This window comes from Ochlerotatus camptorhynchus, unplaced genomic scaffold (assembly GCF_037179485.1).
Source record: "Ochlerotatus camptorhynchus isolate MF236.1 unplaced genomic scaffold, CSIRO-AGI_Acam_v1.1 ptg000038l, whole genome shotgun sequence".
NCBI lineage: Eukaryota > Metazoa > Arthropoda > Insecta > Diptera > Culicidae > Ochlerotatus > Ochlerotatus camptorhynchus.
The window spans coordinates 2148329-2172211 of record NW_027040529.1 but is presented as its reverse complement, the minus strand read 5'-3'; the positions used below and the strand labels follow the sequence as shown (position 1 = coordinate 2172211).

General features: G+C 40.5%; 1 protein-coding gene across 2 annotated transcripts in view; it reads right to left on the bottom strand.

Moving 5' to 3' along the window:
- Positions 1-23883, bottom strand: part of Drgx (Dorsal root ganglia homeobox) — a 105399-nt gene that overhangs the window by 5379 nt on the left and 76137 nt on the right. For both annotated transcript variants that reach the window (XM_065234784.1, XM_065234792.1), the window contains exons 5-7: positions 20156-20260; positions 19814-20007; positions 12393-12614 (exon numbers count right to left, since the gene is read on the bottom strand). In XM_065234784.1, the coding sequence (XP_065090856.1) occupies positions 12393-12614; positions 19814-20007; positions 20156-20260 (521 nt within the window). The remainder of the gene's footprint in view (positions 1-12392; positions 12615-19813; positions 20008-20155; positions 20261-23883) is intronic.

The window sequence follows — 23883 nt, the reverse complement described above, 5'->3', positions numbered from 1 at the left end:
ATTATGACAAAAAGACAATGACAATGAGATGCGGTAATTTGTAACAGAGTTCAGCACCGGCTGCTGGAAAAAATTCAAACACTTACTAAATTTTTACGGCTCACAACTAATTTGACAATACAAAAAATTGTGAAATTTTATGGCTTCTTGATATTTTTAAGCTGCAAATATACAGAAATGCTTTATTTCAGGTGAAAAAGCCAGGGACCACGTTGTAAAACAATATGGAACGAAATTCTTCAACATCAGGTAGGTACCGCTAGCAACACATTCCCAAAACGACTTGATTAAAGCAATCAACTATGAATAAAACAGTAAGTTTAACCTTTTGTACTTTAATATGTTAGTAACAGAACCCAAAGGAATAAATTAAAAATATCATCCCGATTCAAAGTTATGCCTTTATATTTTTGCTGCAGTTGTTTATGCCAAACTTGTTTATTTGCATGCTACTAGCTCCTTATTTCACGCTGCTTTAATGTTTAATTTTTTCACGCTGTGAAGTAGATTGAATTTGTTGAAATACTCTTCTGGAGCATCGATTAGGTTTAGAGCTGCATGCAGCATCCAAATCACATGTTTTTAACCGTGACGTGACACATACCCCACCTGAAGCATTGAATGCGAGAATAAAATAAATGCAAATTCAAATAAAATGGATGAAAAATAAATGATTTGATAAAAATTGATAACTTCTAGCTCAGTGCTCCCTGGGGATGGATCCTGGCAGGACTTGTGCCGTCTCGTTTGCATAGCACAGATTTGGTTCTCGTTCGTGCGTTACGAGTGCTCCTGTTGTCGGATCGATGCCAACTGCCATACCACCAAGCAGCCAACATCGAAGCTCCCTGAAGAACTACCACTCGTCAACCGTGCTGAGTGGAAACACTCGGAAGCAGGTGCATTAAAATTTGATTCAAATCGATTTTGACAAGCGTAACGTAATAGCCTGCTGTCCCGGTGGACATGATGAACGGAAAAGCAGAGTGTCAGACAATTTAGGAATTTTCCGTCAAAAACGTGAAACGAAAAAATCTAATCAAATTTTCCAAATCATGGAAACGGTACAACTTTGCTGAAATGGTTTTGAATAGGGAAATTTATTGAAGTTTATTACAATAAAAAAAGAATATCTGGCAACCACTGAAATCACAGCATATTGTTTGTACTGGACTTCAGCCAACTCGTGACATTTACTGTCCACCCTCTTCGGAGTCGATGGGAGTTTGATGCTTTGAGCATGATTTCTCATGCCATCCAGTTTCCTGCCCCGTTCAGTTTGTGTCTGGTACGGAAGTGACACGAATGCATTTCAGGATTTTCTTCTTCAGCTTATTTGCTGTTTTGTTACAATGTTCTGCTCAATGGGGTGGTGGCAGCTTTATATGCTGATGGGGAGCGTCTGGGGCACGTTGATACAATCTTGAGTGAATTGAATTACTCTGAGCTGGTTCATAAATTGTTGAAGATAACATCAATTTTGGCAAGAAAATAACTTAATTGTCCGTAGTGGTTAACATCCATATCTCTCACGCCAAAGTTACGATTTCAAATCTTATCCCGGACAAATCACGAATGACGCATGAGTGTCAAAGTGACTACAACAATAATAATAATAATTTAAAAAACTTAATTAGGCTACATTCATCATGTTGAGTTTTTTTTTTTATATTGAATGTTGAGCAAAATAGTTTGCTTAATAATCTGAAATTTGATAAGTTTTGATAATTTGAACCGATTAATGAGCGTTTAAGTAGAACAATTGTACACCTTTAACGTTGTTTTTTTCCTTTTAATTCTATTACTATTGTATCACTTTCACTAATTCACTTTCACGACTTCAATTCCATTGATAGTAGTAGAATCAAAAGGAAAAACAACGGAAAAGGTATAGGCTTTATTTGTTTTTTTCGTTTACTCCGAAAGACTTCGATGTAGAAAGTTGGTCTTTTCATGACAGCCGTTCAAAAAGACGAAATCTGTAGCTTTACTAAAAATCTAAACCTTTCAACTTTAAATCAAACCGTATTCATAAATGTTGTTTGTTTTCCAGTGTTGCCAAGTTTGCGTTTTTTACAGTTGAAAACATTAAATTAAATTTTCTATAGTCTTCCAATATATTCTTATTTCGGGTGCTTAGCTTGCTTGTGATCCAAAACATTCGAGAGATTTTTTTCCTTGATTTGTTTTCCGTTGATGTTGTTTTCCGTGCTGAGCACCAATGCTACCGACGTCAGGCAGGCAGCTCCGACACTTGGACCCTACCTATTGACTCGTCAACTCATGAACCGAGGACCGACGGCTTTACTTTCGTGATCAGAGATGTTATGCCTCAGAACATCGCGGAGGCGCCGACTGGGATTGAACCCAGGCCTGCTGGGGTGAGAGGTAATCTCGCTCACCCTTACACCACCGGCGCCGCTTTTCGAGAGATATTGTTAATATTCAAATAACAGAGAGAAGTATTCGACAAATCGATTCAAAAATTGTACAATGCTCATTTTGACAAATCATAATGCCGTACCGCTGATGACAGACTGTATGGCAATGTTCATTATTTTATTCTATAATCAATAGTAGTTAATCAGTTTTCATTTTTGTACCCATGTCTTTTTTCACAGCTCGAAACGAAAAATCTCAAATTTTAGTTATCACCCGTTAGTTTGTCACGGCCAACTTGATAATAAAAAGCTTTAAGAAAATAGCGTGAGATACGTCAGAATAAATCCAGCTAAGGTTTTCAGTCGCTACTATCAAGTAGAAAAAGGTGTGTTTGTGCAACGTCATCTACATGATGATACATACACATCAACTGTGATTTCAACGATTTTCGCGTAGTTACCTCGGATCTTTGCTGCGACATCATTGTTCTCACGGAGACATGGTTGGATTCACGCATGCTCTATCGTCAGGTGTTCAGCGAAGATTACGAAGTTTTCCGTTGCGATAGGAATGCTGCTAATAGGCAGAAAGCTAAAGGTGGAGGTGTGTTAGTGGCTGTAAATTCTAGGATTAAAGCGAGGTTACTAGAAAATAATGCTTGGATATGCTTAGAGCAGGTGTCGACGTCGATCAAACTGGGCGTACCTTGTTTTTCTGTGCGGTGTACTTTCCTCCCGGCCGTATACGCGAGCGTGATCTCATCGAAACCCATTGCCAATCGGTTTTCTCTGTCCTGGATACCCCTAAGGCAACCGATGAAGTTATTGTGTTTGGTGACTTCAATCTCCCGGGGATTTCATGGAAAAAATTGCAACGGCTTCCTCTATCCTGATATGGATTACTCTTTCATCCATTCCAACGCTTCACTCCTTCTGGACAATTACAGCTCAGCCACTCTTTCTCAAATCAATCATGTTATTAACCAGAACAACCGCAGTTTGGATTTTTGCTTTGTAACCGCCAAGGACATAGCTCCTTTCTTATGCGAGGCGCCTACTCCTCTGGTGAGACTGGATCGGTACCACCCGCCGCTACTGATGACGTTAAGTACTTAGCTGATGCATGATTTTAATATTTCACCTGCCACCTTTTCCTACAATTTTCGCAACGCCGACCATGGTAGTATCGCCGAGTTACTCTCCAGTTTAGATTGGGACGACTTATTGGATACCGTTGACATTGAGTCCGCTGCTCAAACTATTTCCAATGTCTTGGCACATGTCATTGACAGACACGTTCCGAAAAAGATTCATCGTCGTACGACCCATTCACCACGGCCTTCGAGCGAATTTCATCGACTGAAATCCAGAAAGAGAGCCGCTTTTAGGAAATTCACCTAGCACCGCACACTATCCCTTCAACGTCATTATGTCTGAATCAATCACGAATACAAACGAGTTGCGAAATGGTGCTTTCTTCAGTATCGACGTGGATTGCAGAGAGAGCTTAAGTCACGTCCTAAGCAGTTTTGGAAGCTTGTCAACGAACAACGTCATGAAGCTGGTCTGCCATCGTCTATGATACATGATGGTAACATGGCCTCATTTACGCAAGCTATCTGTCAGCTGTTCTTTGAAAAAATTGCTAGTGTCTTCACGGACGAGGGACTGAGTGACGTCCATGCTCGACTGGCTGCCAGTTACGTACTACTCTCTGGCCAGACCATGAACAGAATTGATATCAATCCCGAGATGTTTTCCAGGGCTTCCTCGAAACTCAAGTCGTCGTACAATCCGGGTCCTGACGGAATTCCAACGGCGTTCCTCAAAACGCATTTGGACAGTTTGTTGTCTCCACTGCTGCACGTTTTTCAACAGTCCGTGGACGTCGGCGTTTTCCCATCTTGTTGGAAGCTAGCGCACATGTTTCCAGTACACAAGAAAGGCAACAAAAAGGACGTTAGCAACTACCGTGGAATCACTTTGCTTAGCGCTGTTGCTAAATTGTTCGAACTCGTTGTTATGGAACCGCTACTCGCTCACTGTAAGCCGTATATTAGTATCGACCAGCATGGTTTCATGGCTGGTTGCTACACTGCCACTAACTTGCTGTGCTTTACTTTCTACATCTCTAACAGTATGTCGGATCGTGCTCAGATGGATGTTATTTATACTGACTTATCTGCTGCCTTAGATAAATTAAATCACCGCATATCTATCGCAAAACTGGACAGGCTAGGTATCCACGGCTGCCTTTTGGTATGGTTTCAGTCGTACCTCACCGATCGCTATCTTATGTCGTTTTCGTTTTTGCGGTGTAGCACTGGTGTAGTGTAAGCAGGAATAAGCGCGAGTCTTTGACAGCTCAACAGGATTTGCTTGTAAACAAAGGTGCACCCTATATCTACACCCTAAAATATATCGGTGTACGGCAGTGTAGCACCGGTGTAGCTACACCGCAAAAACGAAAACGACATTACTGTAGTCATTGGTGTTTACCAGTCCCGTATGTTCACTGCTACGTCCCGGATACCCAGGTTAGTCACTTGAGACCGCTGATTTTCCTGATTTACTACAACGACGTGAATCTGGTAATTGATGGACTACGATTAACTTACGCAGTTGACCTTAAACTCTTCCTTCAAATTCACTCTATTGAAGAATGTTGCTTCCTTAAACGTCAGTTGAATGCTTTTTAACCCGTTCAAATGCTCGGTTATCTATTTTTCGTACAAGAAAGAGACTATTATGTTGAAGTATGTTTTGTTATGCACTGCAATTGAGCGCGTCAGCCAAATTAAGGACCTAGGTGTGATTCTGGATACACAACTCTCTTTCAAGCAGCACATCTCGTATGCCGTCGACAAAGCTTCCAAAATTCTAAAGTTTATCTTCAGGATTTCCTAAGACTTTACGGATATCTACTGCCTTAAATCGTTGTACTGCTCCTTGTCTCGCTCCATATTAGAATACTGCTCGGTTGTCTGGACTCCTCACTACAACAACGGTGTGGAAAGAGTTGAGTCTGTTCAGCGACGGTTCCTGAGATAGGTGCTATCACGAGGATTTTCATCATTACATAAAGATTGTGATTGAATGTTGCAAAATCTGCGTCCAGTGGGATAGAGCAGTTAGAGAAAACGCTGCGAAAGAAGGTTTGCTAATGAATCATTTTTTTTCATTGATTTTTTTCCGTCGATCATGTTTTCCGTACTGAGTACCAATGCTACTGACGCCAGGGAGGCAGCTCCCACACCTGGACCCTACCTATCGACTCATCAACTCATGAACCGGGGACCAACGGCTTTCACGCTTAGCACTACACCACCGGCGCCGCTGTAGACGAGTCGTTGAACAAGGAAACTCACGTTGAAAACGGTAATTTTTTAAAGAGTAGTGAAATTATGTTTAAGATAGATGCTATGGAGATGCCTAGTCCAGCTGAAGCGTTGGAGGATTCTGATGCGCCCGGTATGCTGTTCTATGTTTAAAATAGAGATTCAAAACGACAACGATGATGTAGCAGCTACCGAAAACCTCGGATCTTCATTTTCAACTCTTAACACTACGCTGAAATCGCTTGGTCAGTCATCAATTACTAAAACCAAAGTGAACCGTCCCAAGAAGTACCCCATCGAGAAGTATTCCAAAGCAACAAAAGCTTTAAAAACTTAATTTGATGCAGTTCTCAGAAAAGAATGCATTTCTAAAGAAACAAATTCCGGAAGCGGGCAATATGCAGCGGCTGAAGATGAGATGATAAGGCAACTGAAGGAAAGGTTTCGGATTTGTGAGAAGTTTCGGAAAGCATGCGACAAAATTCAAATTTTGTCAGTACTACCAAAATTAAATGTAAGCTGAATTGATCTAGAGCAGAATTTTAAACTAATAATTTTTGATTGATAATCCACAGACGAGTTTAAGTGCTCCGAGCGATTAGTGCGGAACATGAAAAATGAGTTGAGGAGAAAGGTATTGTTCACCTAATTCCAAAAAAGGCCATCCTCGTCCAGAAGGGTTTAGCAGCTGTGTACTGTGAGGCTGACGTGAGTAAGGAGTTAGCTGGAAAGATAGAATTCAAGAGCGTTCGACAAGGGAGTTCTCGTGTTCTGATGCAAAAGCGGTTGGGCTTGTCAAATCGCAGCGAAACTTTCAGTTTCTTCTTCTACAATCACCAATCTGATGTGTCTCACATCGTATATAACCGAAAGCATGTCGGATCGGGTTCAAACGGACGTTATTTATTCAGAATTATCCGCAGCATTCGACAAGTTGAACCATGCTATTGCGATTGCTAAGCTCGGCAGGCTCGGTGTATGCGGAATCTTCTGAGTTGGTTTCGATCATATCTTCCCGGTCGCCAACTAAAGGTTGCCATAGGAGATTGCAGATCAGCTAGCTTCTTTGCCAAATCAGGTATGCCTCAGGGAAGCCACATGGGACCGTTGATTTTTATACTGTACTTCAACGACGTGCATCTGGTCATCGAAGCTCTTCGGTTATCATATGCAGATAACCTCAAAATATTCCTACGCATCCACTCCATTGCTGACTGTCACTTTCTTCAACATCAGCTGAATGTATTCGCTAGTTGGTGCAGTTTAAACAGACTGGTAGTGAACCCAGCCAAATGCTCAGCTATTACGTTCTCACGAAAACAACAACCGATAATATTTAGTTATGACCTGCTTGGCTCGACAATCGAACGCGTAAACCAGGTGAAAGACTTTGGTGTGATCTTGGATTCGCAGCTATTATTCAAGCAACACATTGCGTATGTTGTCGATAAGGCGTCAAGAACGTTAGGGTTCATTTTTAGGATAGCTAAACATTTCACCAATATCTACTGTCTAAAATCTCTCTATTGTTCGCTTGTTCGATCGACACTTGAGTATTGTTCAGCGGTTTGGAACTTAAACTACAACAACGGTGCCGAGAGAATTGAATCTGTTCAACGTCGCTTTCTGCGTTTTGCTTTGCGTAGATTGCCTCGGAATGATCTGTTTCGATTACCAAGTTACGAAAGCCGTTGTCAGCTTATCGACCTATATTTTCTCTGGACTAGAAGAGACACGAGCAGAGCCCTAACCGTGGCCGATATCCTGCCAGGTAGGACAGATTGCGAGGCTATCCTGAGGAAAATTTACCTGAATGTTCAACCCCGACCGCTTCGTAATAACCTTATGCTAAGTCTGGCTCTACGTGGCACAAATTATGGAGTATACGGTGCGATTTGCGGACTGCAGAGAATATTCTACAGAGAGACGTCCTGGAGCAGAACCTCTATGATCCATCTACGGAGGCGTGAATTTTGAATACTTTTTCCAACAAAGCTTGTGGCGATTTGGATTCGATAAGAAGCTTGATTTGGTGGTATTTGGGTGCCAACTCCATCGAGAAAATTACGTACAAGCAATGGACGCAGCTTGGAAACGAAAGTTAGGGATGCTGAAACTTTTGTTGAAACATTTATAGAAGCAGTGCCAGATGTTCGAAAACACGACTACATAGTAGCAAGGCAAACAGAGTTCTATCAGTTTACTCGGGACAACTTGCACGAAGGAGAAGTTCTTGTTGTGGCTGACTTTTCCAAAAATTATTCGTTACAAGGGGTTCACTACAATAAACTGCAGGCAACCGTCCACCCATTTGCCGCCAATTTTTTGGATAGAGAAATGGTTGTTCCTTTAAACTGTATCATGATCTCCAACGTTCTTGAGCATAGCACAGGTATCTTCCTCGCTTTCCAGAGACAGATTGTAGAGTTTGTGTAATATCGGTTCCCAAAATTAACAAAAATTGTATACTTTTCTGACGGTGCTGATTCACAGTATAAAAACCGATTCAATATGACAAACTTGCTCTTCCATGAAGAAGAGTTCGGGATTCCAGCTGAGTGCACAACTATACAAACGTCAAAAGAATGGGTACTTTCAAATTGTAACCTGATTGTCCAATTTGTAACATCAGAGCAATGCAGTGAAGTAAAGAAGGATTTAGAAACCAGATTCGGTTTGGCACGATCTAAACCTGGAATTCGCGGGATGCATTCGGCAACTCCTACAACCGACGGAACGGTTTTTTATGAAAACGGTTTCATGTTCAGTAATAAGTTTAAGTTACAAAATACATAACTTCAAAGCCTAGCCAAAATTCATCACGTAAGCCGAAGACGAATCGAAGGAAGAAATAAACTTATGTATGTAATAAATACATATCCAATAAATGATAGAAAATACCAACACTCTTTAACTAAACCATTTGGTACTATGAATTTTATTTTAAAACTATCTGTCGATAAGTGAGTTATATGTTAAATAGCCTGCTGTTCATTTGGGCGTCGTTGAAAATCGAAAAAAGCAGGGGTATTTAAGAACATTTTCATTTAATGATTTCAACTCCAAAAACGCAGAGTTGGCAACACTGGACAACAAATCACATGTTTGCATTCGGTTTGATTGAAAGTTGGAAGGTTCAGATTTTTTGTAAAGCTGTAGATTTCGCCGTTTTTAACGGCTTTCTTGCTATACCGAAACATTTCGAAGTAAACGAAAAAAATAAAAATAAAACATGTTATCTTTAAAACTCAACATCGTTTAAATGGAAAATGTTGTTGTTTTTCTGTCAATAGGTGATTCTAAAAACTCCGCTGAACATTTTGGCCTCATCATATTAAAACAAAAGTAGGGGCATTTCGAGATATTTGTATTTAAAGTTTTCATATGCGAAAATCACAAAATTGGCAACACTGGAGAAAAATCTGTTCATACCATTCGATTGTACGTCCAAAACCCTTTCTAAAACGGTTCCCATGCCGTCTGTATCTTTAGTGGTGCCAGAGATATAATATATGTAGAACATTGAAAACTGGTGTTTATTAGGAATCGGCAAAAGAGGAGGTGGTCTCCAGCGGCGGGGGTGGCCTAATGGCTTAAGACTTTGCGTTTTTCAATATTGGTCCATAATAAGCTATTCCACCAATTGTGGTTTGAATCGGAGTTTGCGGGTTTTGCCGCAAATCACTCTTATTTTATTTTTTTTTTACGCAGATAGATTTATTTGGGTTTGCAAGGGAATTATACTATTGAAATATTTCAGAAAGTGCCCAACGGTGCTCCTTCTATTTGCGTGACAAATTTTCATTATTGTTTTCATTGAAGTATTTCTCAGGAAACAATGTTAAGCATTATTTTTGTACATGGTACTGTAACTAATCTTATATGTGCTTCATTTTGATTTGGGAATAAGTGTTTGAACTATGGCTCGGGATTTCCACTGTGGCGTGCTTCTATTGTGACATATCCATACGTATTTTTGTGGTGCGACATAGTGGAAGCGTGTGAGCATAGTTGGAGCATATACCTTATATAATTTAAAAATCAGCTAGGAAACTAACTTCAAAATGAAGCATTTAGTCACATGAAGGTGTTACCTGGGTCGAACTAAGATATAATAAATAGGAATCGGCCAAAATCAAAAGTACTTGAAACACGTTTAATTTTAGAATACAAACACAAGTGCAGGTACTTAATAAAGCATGGGCTATGATAGATAAGGAGAATTAGAGCTTTTAATAATTTATTAAATTAGACTAGGTCCGCTTAGGGAGGCAACTTTTTTTTAAAGCTGTAGAATAAATCTTCTTATTTAGTCTTGAACTTTAATAAGAAAACGCAAGCATACCAATAGCATTAAACAAATTAACAAGGAGAGGAATAATTTAGGAAATAAGTAAAAGTAGAAGTATGTGACAATTAATAACTTTTAAACTTTAGGAGGTATTGTATTCCCCTGAGTTTGTTGTACTCGATTACTATATTATTCTCTCAATACGCGAAATCTCTTATATATGCGGTTAAAGCATTTTAGTTAACTTATTTCTTAGTGATCAAGTACTTACATTTGTAAACAGGAGTCAATGTTAATCTATGAACTAAACCTTACGTGACCGTAAAATCGATCTTTCCTTATGTGGTATTGATGCATGTTTAACTTTTCGCGGCTGTCGGAATCAACGCGCCTACGTCTATGGAGCTTACGCAGAAGTGATTCCCAATGCGGTAGAGCTCATCAAACGTTTTTTTGAGCTTCTATAGTATAGAATTTGTTCGGTACGGTCGCGAAATCTTGAAATGATTGATACGTGTGGTAAAATAACTAATTTGAAACAAAGTTCAACAGTAAAATAAGTAGAATATTTAGGGAGGAAACCAAAATTAATCAACTTGCCAACATAGGCTATCACATTTATTTTGGTGGCACTCTTTAAGTGATAATAAGCTGTTTTTTCTCTACGGTTATTTCGCGAGGCGTTCACAATTTGCGCGATTTTCGTATCTTACGTAATTTAGATGTTTAGCTCTAAACGGTTTTACTAACTCGAGGTCGTTCCATAAGCGGTGTTGGTACAGGTTAAACCTTTGCCGATTGTCGGATTCAACGCGCCTACGTCTACGGAGCTTACGCAGAAGTGATACGCAATTCGATAGAGCTTGTCAAACGCTTTTGAGCTTATGTAGTATAGAATTTTTTCGGTGCGGTCGCGAAATCTTGAAATGATTTATACGATCTTTAAATTAACTAAATTGATACAAAGCTCAGTAGTAAATAAGTAAAATATCTAGGGAGGAAACCAAAATTAATCAACTTGCCAACATAGGCTATCACATTTATTTTGGTGGCACTCTTTAAATGATAATAGACCTTTTTTCTCGCTTCGGTTGTCTCGTACGGCTTTCGGAATTCGCGCGGTTTTCGTAACTTACATAATTTAGATATTTCGTTCGAAACGGATTTACTTATGCAATCGGTTTACTACGCGGATGTATCTACGCTCACACTTCACAGCATTTTTTCTATAACTATCTTGAAACAATGCAGACGAAATTTTTTTTTTTTTTTTTTTTTTTTTTTTTTTTTTTTTTTGTTATTATAGTCACTTTAACACTCTTGGGTTATTCATGACTTGTCCGGGGGTGAGATTTGAACTCGTGACTTTGGCGTGAGAGGCATGGATGTTAACCACTACGCCGGGGTCGCCCCCATACAGACGAAATCCAGTGTTCAAGCGGCCAACATAGGCTAGTCATTCTGCTGTATTGTCAACGATAGAAGCAAAATTTATTCAAATGGATCAAGTCTTGAAAACTAAGCTGTCACGCAACTCCAGCTTGACACCCAATAAAAAAAAAAAACAATAGTATAGACATTGAATGCTCTCAACTTAGCTCCAAATTAGAAGAAACCGTGCTCAAAAGCTTCAAATCGAAAAAAAAAACTCAAGTTAACCGTATTTCACTGATTGTCACCATTCCCTACCATATAACTGCGCTGTGGAATCATTCGACCTTCTAAAGCACTAAACTATTAAGAATGACATCTCAGCCCAAAACAACCCCAATATTATTTTACCATTCACCCATCTCGGCAGGGGTGCTGGGAAGTGGCAGCAATTAAGGACAATATTTTCGCATGCTTTGCTGCCGTTAAAAGTGCGTGAAAGTCACAACAAAGGAGGAAGCGATCATCCAAACCCAGCAGCAAGAGAAGGAGGAGGACGACGGTGGACAACAAAAGGCCTGCCGGCCGCACACGACAACACTGACGCCCTCCTGCCGATGATGCCAAGGTTCTCGCAATAGAAGTCAACTGCCGAAATGTAGGGGGAATCTTGAGCCTTCCGATTGTTTTCGTATTAGAACAAGTATCATCGTCGTCATTTGGAGCGAAACAAAATCGCCACGTGCCGATGTTTGTAATTGCGTTATTTTCATCGAGATCAGGAGCCAGGAGCGTGATCGGCGTGAATTGCTAGGAGATATCTCAATTAACGGATTTTTGCATACACAAACATAAGGATATCCTTGAGAGAGAGAGAGTGACATAGATGATGTCAGCCGGGGAAGATTTATTATCCCGAGCGGAGATGGCACTTTACGGACATTTGAATAGACCGGAAAAGGCAGCATCGTATTGAGCATGAGGGGATAGGGGAAAGTAAAAGGAGCCTACCTCTCGCTGAAACTGCTGAAGAGATGACTGCTAAAGCTGGGCGTGCTATTGCTGGATGTGACGGAGCATAAACCGTTGGAGGAATTGCTGGTCGCTGGAAGTGGACTGGAATCCTCCGTTGAAGCACGCGTTGAAGTTGTCAGCGAAATGGGTCCTCCGACTTCGATGGGCGAATCGGCTGAAGCTGAGGGCGTTGGACTTAGCTCAGGCTGTTGAGCGTATCTGGAAAAGTAGGGAAACATTGGAAAAATTGAAGATTATTCCGCTGGTCTACTTTTGGCACATTCACCCGGGAAATTTAAATTTATATTATACTAGGTGAGTCCTCGCCTTGCTCGGGATTCAAATATGCGCTGATTCAAAAAAGCATGCTATATTTTTCTGTTTCATTTGTATGTGAGCCCCTCCCTCCCCCTCCATCTCGAATGAACTAAATTCTCCTCTACCAGGGGAACAGTTTAAAGATACGTTAATAAACTAAGCCCCCCCCCTTAAAGCGGGGTGAGGGGTCTAGAACCATCATAAGAACCTTTCCCAGTCCCAAAAACCCCTGCATACACGTCGATCGGTTCAGTAGTTTCCGAGTCTATAAGGATCAGATAGACAGACAGAAATTCATTTTTATATGTATAGATATTTTTTAGTTAGTTAAATTATTTGTACAGGCTCAATCGAATAAACTTTACAGAGCCAAATTATCATTTCCGTTATATATTATTAATGTCTTAAATCTAAAGTTAAAGGTATTCAACCGAATACTCGCCGTCTTCTCGAGGTTAGTAGATGACAATTTTATGGATGTGAAGAGGGAGAAAGAGATTTGAAGAATGACTTATAATACACAATTTTTACTATTTCTAAAACATTTACTTAATTTCATTCAAAGTATTTTTATGTTACTTCAACGCGAAGTTTGAGATTTTCATAGTTGGCTGGAAATCCTTAATCCTATTCAACTTGATATCAGCAGTGTAATTATACTATTATTAGAAAACAACCATTAAAAAACCACACACACACAATATAGAAACTAAACCCAAGGTTAATCAAACTTACAATCTAAGGTTAATATTCTTCAAGAAAACATATATGAGTTTCATAAACTCCAGATCGCGTCCAGCCAAAACATCCCGAACTGAAACATTAGGTTGTCTACCTCCCTAAGGGAATCATTCAGCTCAGCTCTGACTCCACGATGCTCAGTACATGACTAAATAATATGATCTACGTCCTGGTGAACTATTAGATAGGCAGAGGTTATAAAAACAGGTCCGGGTTTGTTAAGTGTTACAGTGGAAGTGAAGAAATTTTGTATTCATTCTAATTCTAAGGCTACTAGGATTTGTTAATACAAGTTGCTATGCACCATCAGTCGGTTGCTATCTAACATCCCAACCGAAATTTAGTTCTCAGTGTCTCGAAAGGACCACGTGCCAGTTCTTTGGTGAATAAGTCTGCCAGCTGGTCATCTTGAACGTACCGTCTTGCAACTTCTCTCGAATGAACTTATAGCGGATGTCCACATGCTTCATCCTTTTATGGTCATGCGGCTCCTGAGCTTGTGGGTGCGGATTGGTATCTGCTGAAGAAATTAACAGCAGCACTAATATCCGGCCTCTATGAAAGCGCCAGGTACGTCAAGCACCCTATCAGCTCACGGTACGGTTCGGTAGTCACAGATTCACTATCGCGTCGTTCTAGCTTGAGGTTTGGTTCTAGCGGCGCCGTTGTAGGTTTGCTGTCCGTCATACCGAAACGCCGAAGAAGGTCACTAATATATTTCGGTTGACTGATCTTCATCGTTCCCTTTGCTTGATCTCGATCTATCTTGAGGGCCAAAAACATCTTCAACTCACCGACTTCAGCATCTCAATTCATGCTGATAACCTCTTCTTCATTTCAGCAATAATATCCAGACGGTTCGATACCAAAATAATGTCGTCCACATACAGCAGGAGATAGACCACATTTGTCTCCTCTCTCCACCAGTAAAGGCAGCTATCCAGATTGGAACGTTTGAAGCCAAGCTGAAGAACAAAGTTATGAAACTCTGAGTTCCAGCTTTGTGGTGCCTGCTTCAATCCGTACAGAGATTTCATCAGACAACAGACGCTGATGTAGGGCTCCGGTTGCACACGTACGCAGCAGTCAACATCACCTCGCCCCACATGGATTTGTTCAGTCCAGCCTCGTGTTTTCCATGTTTTGTTTTCCGTGCTGAGCACCAATGCTACCGACGCCAGGGAGGCAGCTCCCACACCTGGAACCTACCTATCGACCCATCAACTCATGAACCGGGGACCAACGACTTTACTTCCCTTCCGAAGGAAGGCGTGATCAGAGATGTTATGCTCAGAACATCCCGGTGGCGCCTACTGGGATTGAACCCAGGCCTGCTGGGGCGAGAGGTAATCACGCTTACCACTACACCACCGGTGCCACTTACGGAACAATATTCCGGTATACTCGCCTCCGTTGTCGCACCTTAGTCGAGACACTCGAGTGCCACAGAACGCCGTCCTCAAACTTTGATTGCACCCTGGGGGGGGACGTGCTGTCAAATCAGCCTACTGATCATCTTGTATGAAACTGGTTCCAAACGTAAACAAACGCTGTAGGTTTCTTATGGCTTGTTTACGTTTGGAACCAGTTATCCGAGGTAGGCGACGATTGTTCGTATTTGACAGCCACCTCCCCCCCTTGATTGCACCTCATCCTTAGACTGCAGAAGATAGACGATCGTGAAATGACTAAAGTCGTCAATGAACCTGACAAAGCATCGCTTATTGTCCCTCGTTCCCGGCGTGAACGGGCCACACACGTCCGAATGAATGATTTCCAACGGACGAGAGGCACGTCGCTCTTTAACGTCGTCAAACGGTTGTCTTGTTTGCTTCCCTTGCAAGTGTGCAAACACATTGTTCTGGCCAATTCGAGATTTTCGTCGTCGTTTCCACCATTCCATGCTTTCATAGAGCCTTCATACTCGCCGTTCCAAAGTGACCAAATCGTTGATGCCACAAACTGAAGATATCCTGTTTCGAACGAACCACCAGTCGCCGAGTTAGACACTTCACGCAGCTCAATGTCCAACTTGTACAGTTTACCAGCCCTTCTACCTATTGCAACTACAGATTTAGCCAGATTTAGCCACCGCCTTACACACCTTCTTGACCAACGGATGCAAGGCTTCAAAGAAAGCTTTGCTCCTTACCATACGGTCCGTCGCACCAGAATCAAGAATCCAGACGATACGCCTTTCGGATATCATAGCAATGGATAAAAATTCCTTCGTCGCCGTAGCAACGAACGTCATTTCAATTTCCTCGGCAACGTTTGCTCCAAACTTCTGTTTTCCATGACATTTTCCTCCATTTTTTTTGGCACCGTGGTGGTCCAGATTCTTCCGTGGGACGATTTTTTGGACACTCAGCTCGCTTGTGCCCGAAATTTCCGCAGCCAAAGCATTTAATGCCAGTCTTCTTAACAGCAAATGCCGAATCTTCCGCATCGCTTGCAGGACTTGAATTTACTCGCTTCACCTGCTAAAGCCGCTTCTTTACGTATTCCAATGTCAGCTGTAGTGGCTGTATCGTCTCCAGGGCCGTCTTCTTGTCCTTGACGTATTCCAGCTGATCCTCCGAGCTCCGAAGAATCAGAACATTCTTGCATTTTCTGTCCAAAGCCCACCGTTCTTCGAGCAGCTTCTTCTTCTGAGCACGTACTTCTGCAGTATCCACCGCGCGATCCCTCGCATACTCTTCTTCGTCGATGGCCTTTGTCAGGCAGCCAAGCATGTTCCGATCTTCCATCAAGACATCGATCCGAAATTTCCAATTTCCCAAATTGCTTCCGTCGAACAACCAGACCTTTTCCTCCGACATCTTGATGGCTGCTTCTTTCTTCAGATTAAAAGAAAAACTTAACTACTTTCTTTCTGTTCTGGGTCCATAACCTATTACATAGGCAGAGGTAATAAAAAGTAAGAGATTGTATCCAAGACACGACCGTAGTTTTGACGTAGTATTACGTGCTCGATATCAATATTCGGTGACTGTGTTAGGGAAACCGCTTTTTGTAGGCAATCGATGATAATTTTGATCACCATTGCAGCGGTTGGACATTTGTGTAATTTTCAATAGTGACCTATTGAAAATTGATAAAGTTTTCATTTTATCAGATTTGTAGAAAAAATTTCAGTCGATTGGTTTGTTTAGAATTAAAATCCATTCGCTATTGACAGAGTTATAAGTGGTCAAAGTCTGAACACTTTTCGTAACGTGGTCGATTTTGGTTTTTTTCAATATATTGCCGAAAGACGTAATCTTACGTCAAAACAGGTCCGGGTTTGTTAAATGTTACAGTGCAAATGAAGATTTTTTTTATTCATTCTAATTCTAAGGCTACTAGAATTTGTTAATACAAGCTGCTATGCACCACCAGTCGGTTGCTATCTAACAGTAACCTTGTCCACAATCACAGAGATTGCTGTCCCCCAGCCTAACATGTAACAATGAGCGTTTGACAAATAGTGCTTGGACATGAGGCGAGACATCACCCGAATGAAGTCTCGATCCCCCTCGACCTGAGTCCGCTTTTTCATTGCCCGGAATCGAGCAATGAGATAGGATCCACGCAAAGGTGATGACAAAAGATCTTAAAGATGAAGCACTTGGATGCTCTCGTATTTTCGTAAGAAAATACGAGGAGTGCTTTACCGGTCTCATGATGCGAATAGCCTCGACAGGACTGAGACTATTCGTAAAAATAAAATAATGATCTGGTGCAAGTGAGGCGATAGTTTCTACGTGTAATGTATTGCCGCCAGCTCAGCAACATATAAGGAACAAGGAACTTGTAGCATTCGAGAGGCGCTATGAAATTTGTTATATATACAAAACCCAGCGGACGCCTCTATTATTGATCCATCTGTGAAGAACGATCTTGCGGAAACAACTTGGCCAAACTTTGCAGCATAAATTGACGGAACAATCACGGAACGATGATATTCTGGGATCTCACGAATGTCCCGCGTCAAGGATAACTCAAAATGAACAGAACTCCGAAGTCGGAGAAGCAAACACGATAGGGATTATACTGCGAAGGTAGTACAATGCAGCAGTTCCATTTCAAATAACGATTTTTTTTTTAATTTTTTGAACGCCTTCTACGATTATGTTGAAACTTTGCACGGTTGTTTGTTATTGTCCAACATGCCATTTTACATATTTGGTTCCCTAGTTTTGTACACGACTAACACTTTTTTTTTTTCCTTTGGTTTGTTTTTTCCGTCGGTCTTGTTTTCCGTGCTGAGCACCAATGCTACCGACGTGCCAGGAAGGCAGCTCCCACACCTGGACCCTACCTATCGACCCATCAACTCATGAACCGGGGACCAACGGCTTTACTTCCCATCCGAAGGAAGGCGTGATCAGAGATGTTATGCCTCAGAACATCCCGGCGGCGTCGACTGGGATTGAATCCAGGCCTGCTAGGGTGAGAGGTAATCACGCTTACCACTACACCACCGGCGCCGTTACGACTAACACTTGAAAAGGGCTTATGCAAAAATGATACGCATCAATAGAAAAACATATATCTTGCGAACGATTTGTTTGATTGAGATGGTGTCGTAGAAGAAGTTGCGGACAAGTATTGTGCCTTTCAAGAAAAAAATAAACACTGTATTAAAAAAAAAAAAAAAAAAAAAAAAAATCAAAATAATCTAAAAAAAAAAAAATTACTCAAATTGCATATTTTTTTTATATTTATTTTGTAGTTTAGGTAAACTATTACCTACTGACACTGTGCGTTTGCTGGGCAAATCATAAATAAAAAAGTTATGAATTATTAAAAAAATATTTTTTTCCCAAAATACTACCGATAGTTATCGAATATCTTTGAAATAGTGTTAATATTAAAACACAATAAGTTTACAACAAAAAAAGCTCATAATGCTTAAATTGCCCGAAGTTGTTGTTTTCGAGATACTCGTAGGTTAACATTCACTTTTCGCATAATTTGAGGAATTTTCGCTCTTTTGAGATGTTATTCGTGAGTGTTCAATCTTGAAAGTATTTTTCACAAAAAGCCCAGTTAAATTCCTTAAACTTTGCTGTTCACAGTTTTTTAATTCATACGCATGAGTTAAGATATAATTGATAATTTTGATTTTTTTTGTGTAAAAAAAATTAACTTTTCCAGTGTATATTTTTTCTTGAAAGGCACAATACTTTTCCGCAACTTCGCCCAAGACACCATCTCGATCAAACAAATCGTTCACGAGATATATATTTTTCTATTGATGCGTATCATTTTTGCATAAGCCCTTTTCAAGTGTTAGTCGTGTGCAAAACTAGGGAACCATATATGTAAAATGGCATGTTGGGCAATAACAAACAACTGTGCAAAGCTTCATCATAATCGTAGAAGATCGATCCGAAACGATTTGCGAGTCTGTGTGGAACTGCTCAATGACATAAAACGAGTTTGAGGGTTTACCTCAAGAAGCTTTTCAAAGTTTTCAATCACCAGTGGGTTCATAATTTCACCCCGGGTGAGGAGTCTGAGGGACAATTCCGAAAATCGATTCGAGAGTGGCAACATGCCCGCCAACACTTCGAGACTCATCGTATGATCATCGTATCATCGAGAAAGGTAAAGTGTGGGTTGTGCTGAGTATGACGGAAATTAAATACCTAGTAATTCTGATTTTTGAAACATATTGTTTGAATATTTACGTTGATGTATACAAACGATAAAAAAAGGTTTTCTGGAATTTACGTAACTAGTTATCTGCTAGTTGATAATTACTCCGATCATTAGTGTAAGTTGAAATAGTATACCAGTAGGGTAGGTGTACCAGTTATGGCCATACGTTCCTATTATGGTGTGTTCCAGTTATGGCCTATGGAATTCCCTTAGGTCATAATTGGAACACACCATAATAGGAACGTATAGTTATAACTGGTACACCTACCCTAGTGAACATAGGTTGTAACTTCAACCATGCCTCAGAAAATCGCTTATACCATGACGATAAAGCTATAATAATGTTTCCGAAAAATATTCAAAATGGGATCCCTCAGACCCGTTACCACGAGAAACTTTTTTGCCCATACAAAAAAGTTTCCGGAAAGAATTATAGCGTGACTTGTTTCCCCGTCTGTTCACCGCTTTATTTATATTCCGTACACGGATCACTATTCATCAAAATAAAATTTATAATAAATATGAGATGGAAAGAAACTGATGAGATTTACTCTTTTAGGCCTAACAGATCGCATTTTTTTTACTACTGATCGTGAAACATGAGAAGAAATTGGTTTACTTACTTATTGTATAAAATTTTCTTACGTTTTGTAGATAATATTAGTCTGCTTCCCATTAGGACTAGGGAAAGGTTCCTATGGAGTACTTACTTCAATCCCGGTGACGGTGTCCCTGCACTATTCGATCCGGATTGCGTTATCGAGTGCATTTGAGTGCTGGAATGAGGCCTATCCGGCTCGGAATCCACCCTCGGGCTCATCGGAGGTGCACTCGAGCTACGCATATCGTCATCGTCCGCATCGCCCGTTATATCCGGACTCGAATCACGACTATCGGTTTCTAACTAATTGACCAAGAGCATGAACAAAGAAAAAGACAAAAAAATCGAATGGTTAATAAAAAAAAGAAAAAAAGATTCTCAAAATCCCATTACGGAAGGTCTTTCCGGTTTCGCCCCCCAGGAGGATAATTTGGTAGCCAGTTCAATTTACCTTATCATTCAATAACTGTGGATCGGAACCATCTCCTCGCTTCCGCTGTTCCTCCTTTAGCCGTTCGGCTTTGCGCCATTTGGCCCGTCGATTCTGGAACCAGACCTGCAATCAAGAGAAAGGAGAGGAGAAAAATTCAATTTCGCTACAAATTGACTTGAAACCCGTGCCGTGCGTATTCGAATATATTACATTGCCGAAGTGTAGTTGCCTCGGCAGATTATAGGATTTTCAGATCTTTGCGACCTAGAGTGTAAATTTCCAAAAGCCTGGTTCAAATACTGAGCTATTGATTGTATTTTCTGCAGACCTATTTACTAACAAACTTCAGTCCCTGCCGTCGACCAGTAAACACCACCAACTTGAATTGCTTGAAGTAAGCAAATGCGTTCCGATGTGTTGAAGCCCCCTCTGTGGATCTCCGGATAGGAGGAGAAAAATCAAGAGCTTAAATAACGAGCTAAATTGAATTTTTCGACTTCCCATTCGTTTTCTTCGAAATCACTCCCCTTCCCCAACAAATTTCGCCCCGTCGGTGTCTACCGAATTCGTAGAAACGTTCAACGGGGCCGACCCACCCAATTTGCTGGAGAGCTGTTTCAAATTGGCTGATTGAGTTCTAAATTTTATATACACATTTCTGCGCTTATTTTTTATTTCTTTTCTCCATCTCTGATTACCCACCCTCTAAGAGCCCCATCTTCGGGCAACGTCACCCGTTGCGGTAGCTTGGTATGGGTTTTATATTCCTGTCGATGCTATTGTGTATTGTAGCGTTCGGGTTGGGTGGAGAACACCATTTTGTTTGAGTGCACATGCGCCTTGGAAGAAAGCCAATCTCTTCCTCCGATGATGGAAGGAAAGGAAGAACCGTTGGCTTTGCCTGGCTGCCAGACAGCAGCGACATGGGGAAGCCTCAGGCGCCAAGACCGGAACGACGACGACGTCGGAAGAAGATGGAATGGAGAAAATGGTATAAGATAACAATTTCGCTAAGTATAAATGATTTTTGTTATTGTGGTGGTAAAGCTAAATGGATGATGAGAGGGATGATTTTCTCGGGGGGTGGTAATTTATTTAGCTTTAGCGGTGGGGTTTTTTTTTTGGGTAGAGCTCGGTTTTTCTTTATGGCAGAGAATTGGATTGTGGATTGTAAATGGTGATTGTGGGAATCAGGAAAGTGCTTTTTTATGTGTGATGAGTATTTTCGGATTAGGTTATTTGTATACTATTTACAGAAACGAGCAAGATGTTCAGTTTGGCTGTCGGTTCCGGAACGTTATATACTTGTTTTTCTCCTTCATTGGTTTTTACTACCGAACTGAAACCTTTTATCTGTCTTCAACATGCTGTAGCTGTACTTTGTCATGAATTATAGCACACAGCACAGACGAGTGAACCCATAACCCATAGTGTGTTTGCACGTCCAAATCGAAAGAGACGTGCAGTGTGTATTAAGGTGCTTCAATTTGAAACAAGTGATAGATTTCTTAAAGGTCACCCTTCTAATCTACACCCCCTGTAAAAAAACATGCGAAAAAACCTACCAACATTTTGATTTTTCACTTGCTAAAATAATTTTTTAAAAAATTGGATTTTGTTGCCAATCCTAGTTATAGCATGCAAGATGTTCCATATAGAAATTTTTTCATAATTTCTGTATTTACACCAAAATTTGCGATTTTTTTAAGTATGCTATTCGATTACCTATGAATTGAAACGGATAATGTGATTCGAATCAAATCGATTGGTTGCATCGTTATCGAGAAATCGTTAAAAACATACCGTGTAAATTACGGTTCAGCGGCACCAACCATTGTTAAAAAAAACCGTGTAAAAAACCACAAAAAACTGTATAAAAAAGACTTGAGTGTTGTTTGATTCTTTATCCCAAAATATGAGTCTGTGTAAAAAATCGAAGAGGTTGATGAAGGTTTAGATGTCGTGCAAATGGTTTGAAATTTGTATTTGGTATGGTTCGACTGGGAATTGATGTGTGTTGTGAATGGCTTTTCAGTCTCGAAAAAATCAAAATTTAGTTATTTATTTAGGGGAAATGACGGCTTTGGCATGCCAGACTATTTTCGGCAACCCAAATTGAAACACTATTTTCACTGGATTTTCTTCCGAAAAAACTTCGCTGAATGCATGCAAACGATTCTTTATGCTTTCAGCTTCAATTTTACTATATTTTTACCACTGAGAAAAAGCCATCTAGCAAGGTTTTCTTGAAATGAAACACACGCACTACAAATTGTAGCTGATTTCGAGTTGCCGATAATAGAACAGCAGATTTACATGCAGTTCAAATGGAACGGTTGCCGAAGAAAAACTGGTTGCCGACAATACTCGCTCTCACTAGAGAAGATTGGAGCTTTGTAAAAGCGTTTCAAAACTGTTTTTGACAATTTTTTCGACTGAAATTGTTAAAGCAGCTGGCAGCAAAAGTTGTAAACAAACCAATACTGCATATGTGTGCGTTCCTTAGAGAAAAAGGCTATAGAAAGAAGGTCGCTGCTTAGGTTGCCGAGAATACGTAAATTCCCCTATTTATTTATTTATTCGTCAATCAATCAAATCGTAGACTACATATTAACATTAGGACTTATGTTCTATGACTTCGCAGGGTTCTGAAATATATTTTTAATTCTGTTTAGGGCATATTTAGGTCAATCATTTCACAATGATGATTATAAACAGTCATCATCTGATTTACCGGTCCAAATTTAGCGTAATTGGTTCGATGGCGATCTACTGCGAACAACTGTCGATTGCGTAATTGTCGAGAAGGTGCATACAAATTTAACCTTGACAATTGCTATTTTATTTTTTGTCCATCGTTTCGGTCCGCTTGGGATCTTCTTCACGGACACAATAATTACAATTTTCTCGTCTAGTGTGGTTCGGTGGAAACTGGAAATGCCGAGGTCAGAGTTTTCCCGCTCAAATGCGGAAAATGCGGATTATCCGTCGAAAACCCTTTCCAATTTTCACGCTTTGGATTTCAGTACACGGCACTAGAATGATCACCATTGCTTTTTGAGCAATGTTGTGCCCTGTCCTCACGGTTCATCTCGCCAGGATTGCACCTTGGTTGTCGCTAGACCGATGTTATCCTTGCGATTGCAAACAAAAATAGTAAAACTGTTAGAATATACCATAATATTCATATTTAAAAAAAAAATCGCAGCTTGCTCTATGATCAGCACAATCGGCACACTTGCGGCACACCTGTGGCATACCTGCGGCATACCAGCGGCATACCAGTGGAACACCTGCGGCAAACATGTGGCACACCTGCAGCACACCTGTGGTGCACCTGCGGCACACTGAGAAGAAAGTTCACCCAAGATTGGTGTGTGGAGTGACCTACCCATTCACCAGACAAAAACACCAATCTTATCACAACTTCACAACAACAACAACAAAAAGTCATTGTCATGGCAACAACATACTATTTTTTTCAACGTTTGGGCAGTTTAAACTAAAGTTAAAGCGATATAAGTGAAATTCAATAATTTCCCACATTCGCCAAAATCTCTATATAAACCTCTGAATCTTCTTAATTGTTTATAATTTTTGCACAGGCCAAGGGGTAAGTCACTCAGCACATTGCGGCAAAATCAGATTTGGCACAACTTGGGCACATCCATCGGCACACCTTCAGCATACCTTCGGCACACATTCGGCACAATCTCGTAGGCATTGGATTGTTGTAAATAAAATGG